This window comes from Hippocampus comes, unplaced genomic scaffold, assembly GCF_001891065.2.
Source record: "Hippocampus comes isolate QL1 unplaced genomic scaffold, H_comes_QL1_v1.1 scaffold147, whole genome shotgun sequence".
NCBI lineage: Eukaryota > Metazoa > Chordata > Actinopteri > Syngnathiformes > Syngnathidae > Hippocampus > Hippocampus comes.
The window spans coordinates 3,424,672-3,436,912 of NW_017805009.1; the positions used below are offsets into that span (position 1 = coordinate 3,424,672).

Genomic DNA, 12,241 nt, shown 5'->3' on the forward strand with positions numbered 1-12,241 from the left:
TTTTTTTTTTTTCTTCAAGTTCTCAGGATTCTTTAATCCAACGCTGGTGTGGTGTAATGGAGACTCACCGGTCCCCCGATGCTGCTGAAGTTCTGAGAATATCTTGTGCTGAAGCGCTGTGTGTGGCTGGCCTTCCTCTAACAAGCCACAATCTCATTCCTCCAACTCTCTTGATCAAGTACGGTTCGAAGATGTCCACACAGTCTTTCACAAATACGAAAACGCTGCTTTGAAGCAAATGGTAACTGTATCTCTTGCAGATTGCTGAACACAGGCCTGTACTTGCTGCAGGACCAAAGCCAACAGGTGAGGACGAAAGCCGCCCGCTTTATCTCCATGCTACATCACGCCAGAGGAGGAGGAGCGCAGAGGAGCCTCTACCTCATGCAGGTCAACCTGGCTATACCGTTGCTGTTGGAATTGTTGTTGGAAGAGTGCTGGGACATACCGAGTACACTGGAAGTGCTTCTGTGCCATGTGCCCCACTCTGACCTGAGATCTGTGCTAAGTGAAATCGCAGACAGTGGGTGGGTCACTTCGCTGATTCGGTATCAGAATACACTTGACAGAGAGGTTGCTCAGCATTATGTGTTGTCTCCCTCAGGTGCGGAAGCCTCTATGAGCAGGATGACGCTAACGTGTTTGCTGAGCCTTCAGTAATGTCTGAATATGTGTTGCCTTACCTGCTGCTTATGGCTGAAAAGTACTCTGAATCTTCAGCCATGGCACAGCGCCTCAGCACATGGGCGGAAGAGAACGCTGCTCCGCTGCTCGACAACCTCACATTGTGCAAAAGCCTCCAGCCAGGTAGCACACTTGTGTGTCAAGATACAAACAGTGTTGGGCAAGTTTCTCGCAAAATGGATTACGTTTTCATTTTTGTATCGATCATTTGAAGGTCATTTGTTATATAACCGTACTATATTGTGCTGTATTTGTGATTATTTTCATCAGCACAACTAAAAATAGGCTAGCTATTCTAAAAGATAGCATTTAACAAGACGACACTCAGCAACTCAAAACAATGCCAACATTTCAAATGCTAATCGTAATATTAGCCAGTATTACGGTAAATTAAACATCTGTAGTTTTATTTCGCCAAGTCAAAAACCACAGTATTGTTGAGTAATGTTTTTTGTAATTAACTCTGAGTTACGATGTTGTCTTTCTAGCTGAGATGCTAACACTTCTCACGGACCCCCGGTTTCACAACACCCTTTGCGGCTTGCTAACGAGAGCCACCTTCCTTCTCCACCTTTCCAAAACTTGTGACCGTCTGCAACACCTTTGTGATCCTTCAGCTCTCCAGATGACTTTAAAGGATATTTGCACTCATCTAAGTGAGCAAGGTGTGCACTTGAAATCTTCTCTAGCATCTGCAGTGGCTGGAGACCTCAGACTATCATACCACGGACTTTCGATACTAAGCAAAGATAGATGAAGCAATTTAGCATGAATTTTTGAGGCAGGCCTCAATGTTGTATGATGCTGCTGTCCACCATGTCGACATTCAGCTAATGGAATAAAAGATCACAAAAGCAGATGCGACACCATAGGAGTATGTGATACACTGTTGTTTTAGCAAAATGTAAATATAGCCTTAGCTAACCTTAGCTACAACACCCTGCTACTCTAGGGATTTTATTCCATCCATCCATTTTCCCGTAGGGTCATAGATGAGCTGGAGCCTCGCCCAGCTGACTTTTTACAGGAGGTAGAGGTAAACAATTTAGTGCCCAATGCACCTAACATGCATGTTTTTGGGATGTGTACTATTTAACGAATATACTGTATTCCAAACTTCTGAAAGTTTTTTTCTGTCAATTACTATTTCCCTATGACGGAGTGGATATATTAAACTTGACAACATTCACCTGCACGCACAATATGATCACTAAAAAAATGCTTGTTTTCATGGTTCTGAAAACAGATAGTTTCTTAAATTGAAAATTACCGATAAAGACATGGTGGAGGACAAGTTCAAGGGCACATGCAAAATGTTCAATACGATTATCCAAACAGAACATACATGATCACAATGACTCGTCCCTAGTATGTGTGCAGCTTTTTGTTGCTTTTAATAAGACCTCATGAGTTTCCTTATTTGCTACATTTTCAAGGTGACTGAGTGATTCTGATGAGGGCATTAAAAGGGACTTCATTGTGATATTGATACAATGTTACCTTAATTCCGCATTGCAATGCATTGTGTTTAGTATTTATGGAAGTCTTCAATTTGCCGGAGGGTTTTAGTAGTGTACATACCAGTATTTGCTTGCAATTTGTGAGCATCCTCAGTATCTGCAATACACCGGGAGAGGCTGACTGCTCAGTGCCAAGCTGGGAAATACTGTGTTCTTTATATGCTCCATTAGAGGCCTTGTGCCCGCATAAGTGGCCATTTCCCCAACCGCATGAGAGTGCAAGATGATGGACTGGCTCTGAATTGGCAGAGGATGGGTGCTCGCTTGTTGACAGCCCACACACTAGCAGAGTCTTACATCATCACATTGCCTCCCGCTTCTTCTTGAGGTGGGTGTGATAAATGACTCACTGACAGATACAGGCGGGTTGTTGTTGTTTTTTTTTCTTCAAATTACATGCTATTTTTTTGACAATGACGCATATAGTGATGAATCTGAATATTTTCTTTCCGGCTTTGTAAAAGTGAGTCATTCCATTTAGGAGGATTCATTATTTTTACTCCCACTACCAAAGTTTAACTCGCAAGAACAATTACAAATGATGGCTTCAACTTTGCTCCACAAGTAGGGAAGAACAAAGGAACTCAATGCAGTTCACCTGTTCCTGTTGTTTGTTTTGCAGACATGCAAAACAAATTGGCAACACGAATTCATTATTCAGCCAACAGGTTGTGTTTATGCCTACACAGTTGTGAAACTTGCAACTAGTTGAGATTCCAAAATGTCTTTGCTAAATGTGATTCTCGGACCTCTGCAACCTGCCTGCTTCCTGTTAAATTCAGAAACCGACGATGGCAACGTGGAACAATGCCAAGTAGGTGCTTGTATTGGGCTTGTGTGCACACATTGAAGCACATGTTTACCATCTGGAGTGGGAACAGAGGGAGTGTTTTTCCATTTTGTCACCAAGTTATCCTTCCTCTCAGGACTCCATATGCAATTACTGTACAATGCAAATTGTCAGGGAACTGTTGAGGTGCTATTTCTGCACGTGACCACTGTTACTTTGGGTGTCTAAAATATATAGAGTATAACAATATTTTAACTGAAGGCAGAAGCAGTGGAAGTTCTAAGACAGATCGAACACAATGTGTTTGACTACAGTGGTCCACATCTGATTTGTTCTGATATAGAAACCCAAACAAGTACACTCAAATGTGCAATGTGTAGCATCGTATATGTACTTGATTTCCGCGGGTTGTTTGTGTTGATGGTGACATAGTTTTCCACTGCACGTGCAGGGAAAGGGTCCAAAGACTCTCACCCCGCCAAACGTAGAGCAAACAGATGCTGCTGTGTTTGCACAACCCGGTGCCGAAAAATGTGCTTGGCTTCTGTGGGCTGATGAACTCTTGAGTGTGTCACGAGTTGGCTGCTCTCTTTTTGCGCACTGCCAACAATGCGCACCGACGAAGAATGGGAACATACCGGTATGCACTGGAGCTGCCAGTTCTGGGCCTCTGCGGAGTGCTCTTTCTGGCTGAGTGGAAAAACAGGGCTCGTGAGTTGCAGGGGAAGAACACGGGACACGTGCGCGCGTATTTAGGGCCAGATAGGACTGCACTGGGATTATAAATGGAAAGCCACGAGTCAATGTGGGTCAGATGGGAAGCTATGTATAGACATGAAAAGTCATCGTAGTTTTAATGTAGTAAATGTAAACACGCACGTTTGAGTGGGACTACCCGACTAACGATTGTTTGTCAGACTGCATGTTACTACGCACGTGCTCGTATGCATTTAATGGTTCTCGGTCTACGACGGAATCTGAAGCCATGCACAAATTAAAACGTATTTCATTTTTTACCATATTTTATTGGAACGTAACGCAAAAGTAAAGTCATGCCTATGGTAGATCTTTGTAGACGATAAATATAAAACAATCCGATCTGAAAACACCACATCCTTTTTTCCGCCTCTGCACATAGTTAATTCCGAGCAAATTCGTATACTCGAAATATTATATTTACAGTAAATATTGAATAAAAAACTATTCCAAGCAAAACATTATAATACGTAGAAATATAATTGGTGCAAATGACGTGAGAAAGACTTCTAGTCCATACGTATAAGACTCATCCATCCATTTTCTGATATAAAATGATAAACAGCAAGTATGGGGTAGTAAATTTGCGTGCTTCATGTTATCATGTGTAGTTCACTGCACGCCATTTGTATTAACCGCTATATTACAGTAAATATTGAATAAAAAAAACAATTCAAAGCAAAACATTATAATACGTAGAAACATAATTGGTGCAAATGACGTGATAAACACTTCTAGTCCATACGTATAAGACTCATCCATCCATTTTCTGTTATAAAATGATAAACAGCAAGTACAGTATGGGGTAGGAAATTTGCGTGCTTCATGTTATCATGTGTAGTTCACTGCACGCCATTTGTATTAACCGCTATATGTCAAATTTGAGTACATATCGGATGAAACCCAAATATAGGCCATAAATATAAAACAATAACACGGAAAACATTACATTTGGCTGTAACTGAGCGTGTTTCTCGTGCCGCGTGACGTCCCATTGTTAGTCCTCTGCGCAAACTAGTTCTGTATACACGTTTTGTAACCTCGAAATGTCATGATTACAATAAATAACACGGAAAACACTTCTAGACCATGAATATTTATAATTAAAATGAAAAACAGCTGGTTTGACGGTAATCGATGAGCGTGTCCTCTTGTGCTGCATGACAATATATTCGTCCGCAGCTGCGCTAAAGTTGCTCATTGCCACAGTTTGTAATCTGGAAACCGCGGATGTCGGGTAAATCGCGTGAATGTATTTGTGAACGCAGTAAGGCTTTAGGACCTGGAGGTGTGTTTTTTTCTGCTGCTGTTGCTGCTCGCTCCTCACGCGGCTCCTCCTCCAGCCGAAGGCTGTTTACGAAGAAAGGGGAGCTCGTCTTTTTGGCAAAAACAAGGGCTGAGACTTTAATCGAGAGGAGCAGTGTGTCTGTTGCCCTCAGCTCAGGCTCTTTCTCTTTAGGCTCATAAAAAAAAAAAAAAAAAAACTATCTTGAGAAATGGATTCAGTCCGTCATCGCTGCAAGATGTTTCTTTCTTTGCACATTGTTTTCCTCAGCGCAGCCTTCGTGGACAGCAGCTTTTTAAATGCAGACCAAAAAGGTAAATAGTCCGCACGTTTTTTTTTTTTACACTGTTGACAATGTGTTTCTTTTTTTCCTTTTAAATCCAGATACAATTCAATCCCAGTCCAAAGCTTCTTTCCCAGCCCGTTTTAATTATAATTGCAGCCTGTTTGTTGTTATTCTGCAGAGTGCATTGATTCCAATGGAGTGAGTTACAGAGGAGATAAGGCGAGTTCCTCCTCAGGCCTGCCTTGTCTAAATTGGACCGACACGTCCACACAGTATGATCCTCACACAGGTAAACCTATCAAATGGTTTTTTTTTTTTTGGGTTAAATAGATCACATGAAAATAATGCATCTGACTTTAAAGTGTTTTTACCAAGACTGAAATCAGTCTCATGCAATGCAAAGTGCATGGAGAGCCGTTTTGGCATTTATTCGATATTCTTGATAGTCACCTTAATGTCACTGTTGTAGTTCATGCTAGTTCATACGACCATTCAGTGCAGTGCACTAGCAGCACGGAAAGTACAGTGTAACAACTGTGTCTCAATCGATTTATGTACAGTTTGTACTAGGGTGCCCCCCCCCCCCACACACACACACACACACAACTGAATAACATTTCCTAACCCTAGCTGGACAACTTTGCTCTCCTACATTTGTAGTAAACCGATTCTGTTAATAGTCTGTTCCTAAACGTTACTGGAAGAGAGCGTATACTAATACATGAACCTTAAGATGGATATCAAATAAATACTAGAATGGCTTTCCATAACAGTATGTTTATGGTTTTAAATGGCCTCCCTTTGCACAGCAGCAGCTGCTTCTTCTTGTCTTTGTCCCCATGGGCGGCTTGCTCATTGTTGTGTGATGAAGTTGTGTGAATGATTAATGAGTCCAGTGCTGGGCAGCCACAGCAGGACAAGTGTGTGTACGTGTGGTTGTAAGTGTGTGTAGGTGTGTATGTGTGTATTCAAATGAGGGCCTCAGTAAGAGACCTGTGCTGTTTTACTCCTTCCTAATATAGGTGTGGGAGATCACAATTACTGCAGAAACCCGGACTCCTCAGAGCGGCCTTGGTGCTACATTGCGGCCCCTGATGGGATCGTTCAGAAGCAGTTCTGTTCCATCGAGCCATGCCAAGGTGACTTCTAACCTCCTTTCCTTGAGAACTGGAAATCACGGAAAATTCCCTAAAAACAAAACATCAACAACATAAAACAGTTTGCTTGATTTGCAAACGTGCTTCAAAGTGAGTTATGTTCTGGAGAAGCAAGATGACATTTTTGTGCAGCTCCCAAAACATTTTTGTTTGTCAGCCCAGAAAAATTGGCAGTGTGGGTTAAAACTTTGATGGATCACTGGTTCTCGTTCCAAATAATCCAAGTGCAAGTAAAATAAGATTTCCCTCCGCCCTCCTCAGTAGTAGGTCACTTGGTTAAATCTCCATTGAGTCTAATTTACCCTTTGTTTCCTTCCTAGCTTAGATAAACAATAACACAGCGACCACAGTTTTGTGTTAAAAAGTCCACTCGCTCTTGAGTCTTTTTTTTTTTTTTTTTTTTTTTTTTTTTTGCCACGCCTCACATTGTGCCTCATTGGTAGACGGTGGCTTTCTCACCTTGGAGACAGAACCGTATAGGCTGCTCCACTTGATGATATCATATACTCCTAAAAGTCAACTTTATAAACAGCTGACTTGTGCTTGCAAAGGAAATGGGCGATGTGGGAAAATATTGAAGCGCAGATGTGGAGGCCAAACCTCCTGTTGCTTATGAGCATGCGGAACAGTTTTATGACCGCTGCTTCCTTTCAAAAGATCATTTTCCACATGTTTTGCCGTTGTAGCGCTCAACAAGAGCAGGATCGCAACACTCTTTCAGCCCTGGCATCGGTGGTCTCATTATTGGAGCAACAATAACCAGAAAAACACGCACATTATGATATGGCGTAACCCTCAAGTCTAATTTCACACAAAGTGCCTCATTTTTCTCTACACATTATACAACAATATCAAGATGTAGACTTAAACAGTGGAGCCCAGTTTATCACAGAGGACATGTTCCAGACTTATGCATAATAGGTGAGCATCTTTTTTTTTTTTTTTTTTTTTGTGGCTGTGAACAATGAACTGTGATATATTGGAGATTACAAAACTATTTTTACACAATACGAATGATACTATACATCCTTGATACTTTTCACCTGATGATATTGAGGTAAAAAACATGTAGTGTTATGTGGGAGAAATCTAATTCTGTAAAGGCAGTCCTTGGTTCCACCGTACTTGGTTGATAATGAATTTGACAAAGTATATTCAATAAAACCCATTAAGCTGTCTCCATAAATTAACGAGATGTACCTTTCCTAACAATCTTACAAAGCAATCCCGACTGACTGACTGCTTTGGCTAATGTGATGATACGTTGGCAAAGCTCCAAGCTTTAAAAGTAATTAATTTAATGGTGATGCTGCTTCGTTGTGTTCCAGAGCTCACTTCCACCAACGCGCCAGAGTCGGAGTCGGACGGCCCAACGGGTGCCACTCTCGACCCAAATACCGATCTCCCATCAAAGACGCGCTCATCTTTGGGAGAAGCCGCCGGTGTGCAGCCAGTGATGGGAATCAGCCAGCGGGTGCACACCGGACCCAAAAAGAAAAAGGATCTGGGGACGCTTGGTATGTATATAGCCTCCTGAAAATATACACGATGACTTTTATCGACTCTAACTTGCCGTTTGCTTGATGCGCTTTTTAGGCTACGCCCTCGGCATCATCATGATGGTGGTTATAATCGTTCTTGGGGCGGGCATCACGTTTGGCTACTTCTACAAAAGGTCAGTGCATGAACAAACGCATTAAAAAATAATAAGAACGGAAAGGTGGCAAAAGTACTTGCGTTCTGTACTTAAGTAGAAGTACAGATACTTAAACCAAAAAAAAAAAGTGTAATCGACCGAGGAGGAAACACCAAAACTGCTGACTTTCAGTTCCAGAGTGTTGCTGTGGTGCTGTATATCGAGACTGAGGTCTTTCTCTGTCTCCTTTGTTGAGCGACAGAGAGCTGTAGTGAGCGTGCTGTCCCTTTTGGGTGTGCGCTCTGGAATGAGATACATCTCTGCTTTCAGTAGAGCCGTAGCAACCATGACAACAGTTAGTGACGGGTAACAGGTAGTCTTATTGGGCCATGTTTCACTCAGTATTTCGTACTTGCTGCATTGCCTGCCAGTGGAAACAGAAAATGGACGCGAAAAAACTTCAGTAGGAGTTCAGCTCGATGAAAGTACTGTGTTTATACACAGACAGCAGAGCTCGGACTTTTCATGAATTTTTTTTAGCGAGTGTTTTGCCCCCGGGCTAGCCAACTGTAGCAGTGCTACAGGTGCTAGCATGGACGTTGGACTCTCCAACCCATCAGCATCTCATTAGTCAGTTGGCCGCGTTCCATCATTCTGATTTACTTTGTAAAGATGTTAACATCCAAGTGAGATCTCATAATAGTCGTTCTTTTGAACCTCTCCATTTGGGTGAATGTTGTGAATTGATTTGCAGCGCTTCATTTTTTCGGGTTTTTTTTGGAGCCAATTTGGTAACATTGAAGTAATCTGTTTAAATGTACAAAATATAAGGTACAATTTTAGAAACTAACACTTCTCCAAAGCTTTGTGTGTGTGTGTGTGTGTGTGTGTGTGTGTGTGTGTGTGTGTGTGTGCGCGCGTGCGCGCTGTGATAACTTGACTTGTAACAGATGAAAGAGCCCTGGAAAAGTTCCCCAAAAAAGAGTGGATACCCTGTAAATGTTATTTAGCGGGTTTATAAAATGAAACCACCGTTCAGATGTTAGAGGTGTCACAACAGTAAAAAAAAAATGTTGGCATCAATGATTTTTCTTTTCACAAAAAGCAAAATTGCTTCGACTTTTGGGAGAAATGGCTGCATGTTATCAAATCTACAGAAAAAAGTATTTTTCTCGAAGGGCCCCCCCCCCCAAAAGAAGAGTGTTTAGTGTTTCATTTGTGCATGTGTGCACATGTGAGAGTGTACTTCATTGCTAGAGGCAACAGTTCAAGTTACAGAAGTAAAAAGGCTTTTTTCTTTTTTTTTTTTTTTTTTCTTCTTCAGCTTTCAGCTTTGCATTGGTCAGCGTCCATTACATTGCACACTCGCTTTCATGGTGGTGTGTGTTGCGGGGCATCATGTGTTATTGCACATTCCACTCTTAATTGTCTGTGTTGTTGCACATTTGCACGCCATACCAGAAAGAACATGCTGCAGGGCGATGGCAGGAAATGAAATGTCTTTTTTTTTTTTTTTTAAGCTTTTTCATTTCAGCTTCTTAGGAAACATGGTAATGTGAAGGAGACATTTACTGCCATGAAGTCTAGAGCACAACGTGTTGCTTGTTGGATAAGCTGTGTATTTCTTTTCTATTCTAAGAGGGTGATTAATTAGGAGAAGAATGTTACATCTTGGGTTTTATGTGCAAGAACAGCATGGCTCTTGTCTTTCTGATGACACAGACGCAGTGCAAATAACTCAAGAACCAAGCAGGGATACATGCGCCCCACAGTCAAAGTGCCTGTGCAGTCTTTTTTCGCAGGTTTTCTCCTGGTACAACGGCTTCCATTTCCAATGCATGAATGTTAAGTTCATTGAAGATTGAGTAGGCCACAGTTGTAAATGATTGTTTGGATCTGCTCTGCGTTTGCCTGGCCAGTCCAGGGTGTACCCATCCTCTTACTCAAAAGCCAGCTGGTAGAAAATGAATAGCCAGAAGAGAGACTAGTTGAGTATAACGGTACCTGTCTCGTTTGGCTATTGATCAGTACAAACATGGCTCAGTCTCAAAATAGACGACTCATGCCAGCTTGTCCCGTTCACCATCTGCCACTGTTTCCGCTCAAGCCACATCACAGCAGTTTATCTGAGGCTCACAAATAGACACATCTCTGCCTTGGGCTTTACAGTATTTAAATGAAACCCTTTAAAGCTATCACAAATTTTATATATATAAATTTTTGCGCTAATGTGCAGATCAACTTTGCCCTGAGCAAGGCGGGATTTCTGGTGAGAGTTTGCAATTAAAAACAGCATAATTACTGTATGTATCAGGCGATCTATGTGCACCCCCTCCGGCTCTCTCTCTCTTTTCTCATGGAAGCAAATTCCTCAGCTCAGACGTTTCCAACTTGTCTCTAAATCATTCCTTTTGCGACTCGTCTTTCTCAGGATTCAGTGCGATTGATTCTGCAATTGCATTCCATCGGACTTTGTCGTCACATGGCAAACAGTGTAATATGGCTCCGCCCATGATTTGTCCGTCTTTGCAGGAATTTAAGTTGCTCCTCTTTTAAAGATCGTCAGAAAAGTTGTGAACTTGGCAACACGGACTGCAGTTATTGTACACTAGCTCCATTTTGTACACTACCATCTTGAAAAACTAGCTCAACTGGAGTGCACTTTGAACTACGTGCTTTGAAGCCGCGAAAAAGAACTACTGTACAGCGGGGCCTTGAGATATGATCATACTTCTAACTCAAAACACTCAAATGTCAGAATAATCTTTCCCCATTGAATTGAATCGAAATGCCATCAATCCTTTCCAGCCTACTACCCCAAAAAATCCAACAATTAAAAAAAAATAAAAAATTGGAAAAATAGCACTCAATAGCACTGTACTTAATAAAAAATACATAAAACCACAACCATACAGTCATGACAAATGTAAAAAAAATTAAGATGTTTTTTTGTTTTTGCTTCAATTCAGTGGAAATGGTGCTGCTCCTTCTGGTGTGTGAACTTTGTCATCTAGGGGGCAGTGTATTACAGACATACTGATACACAGCTCATGGAGGCGAATCTCAGCTCTGTTGTAAGCTGCTGCAAAACAGTATTAGGTCTTCTTTGAAGAGGTTAAATAATATATGCAGTATTTTTATATTGTCTCTGTGTTCCTCCACGGATTGTGTTCAAAAGCTGTTGCCTAAGTGTTATAGCACTCGTATGTCAATGCACCACTCTATTTGGAACAAAAACAAATGTCCTGAAAACTTGAATCGTTATCCTTGCTGTTTGAAGAAAACGGATCAAGTTAATATAATGACACTGTGTGTGCTTGTCCAGGGGCCGAGACCTGAAGAAGCAGCACGAGCAGCGAGTGTACGAGCGTGAGATGCAGAGGATCACCCTCCCCCTGTCAGCCTTCTCCAACCCCACGTGCGAGCTGGTCGACGAGAACACCATTGTGGTGATGGCCGAGCACGAGACCACCCCGGTCCAGGGGGAGGTGGAGGGCGAGGATCTCCTCATGGGCCAGCAAGCGGGCACTCCCGGCGCGTGAATCAGGATTTATGAATAATCTCGTGGACCAAAATGACCCTCATGACCGTTTGGTGTCCAGAAGCAGTTTGATCTGATGACTGATGCCACGTCCTGTTTCCTTTTATTTTTGCCTACGTGAGACAAATAAGGACATAAGGAGAGGGAGCCGTTTGATGTGTATTTTGATATATTTGAAAGCCAAAAAATAAGCTGGTTGCCTGCCCTCTTAATTAGGAGTACCAGAGACTTTGTCAGTGTTATAACTGTGTGAGATGAGGCCATTGACAGGAAGCATGGGCATCATTTGTAACCTTTTGATTTGTACATACTATGCGGAGAAAGTGGACTCTCTGCTGATGAATATGTGATGAATTGCAATGTGCTTTGACCCGCTGGCTGTGCCGAGGGAGAACCATACATATAATGTATATAGATTTGTATAAACGTTGGGCATGCGTGTAAAAATAAGCATCTCCCTCAAAAGTTAGGATGAGTGGAGCAAAAAAAAAAAAAAGCCCACACAAAACGAAAAGGCTTTCCCACCCAGAAATGCCTTAGCACTCTACCTGGCGAATGCACTTTGAGAAAGATGTGCTTTACTTCT

General features: G+C 42.0%; 2 protein-coding genes across 2 annotated transcripts in view; both read left to right on the plus strand.

The window, feature by feature from the left end:
• The window catches only part of LOC109510251 (thyroid adenoma-associated protein homolog), a 16,328-nt gene extending 14,455 nt beyond the window's left edge, over positions 1-1,873 (plus strand). Inside the window, exons 26-28 of the mRNA XM_019860435.1 lie at positions 212-527; positions 605-807; positions 1,173-1,873. Of these exons, the coding sequence (XP_019715994.1) occupies positions 212-527; positions 605-807; positions 1,173-1,441 (788 nt within the window). The 3' untranslated portion in view covers positions 1,442-1,873. The remainder of the gene's footprint in view (positions 1-211; positions 528-604; positions 808-1,172) is intronic.
• Positions 1,874-5,077: 3,204 nt separating this feature from the next.
• pik3ip1 (phosphoinositide-3-kinase interacting protein 1) lies at positions 5,078-12,158 on the plus strand. Its single transcript, XM_019862675.1, has 6 exons — positions 5,078-5,349; positions 5,500-5,610; positions 6,344-6,460; positions 7,807-7,995; positions 8,075-8,153; positions 11,440-12,158. The coding sequence occupies exons 1-6, from the start codon at positions 5,247-5,249 to the stop codon at positions 11,654-11,656; spliced, it is 816 nt and encodes a 271-aa protein (XP_019718234.1). The 5' UTR covers positions 5,078-5,246; the 3' UTR covers positions 11,657-12,158.
• Positions 12,159-12,241: the final 83 nt, after the last annotated feature.

Coding starts and splice junctions, on each gene's coding strand:
- pik3ip1 (XM_019862675.1), top strand. CDS start 5,247: ATGGATTCAGTCCGTCATCGCTGCAAGATGTTTCTTTCTTTGCACATT. Junction 6,461..7,806: donor TTCCATCGAGCCATGCCAAG/GTGACTTCTAAC, acceptor GTTGTGTTCCAG/AGCTCACTTCCACCAACGCG. Junction 7,996..8,074: donor AAAGGATCTGGGGACGCTTG/GTATGTATATAG, acceptor TGCGCTTTTTAG/GCTACGCCCTCGGCATCATC.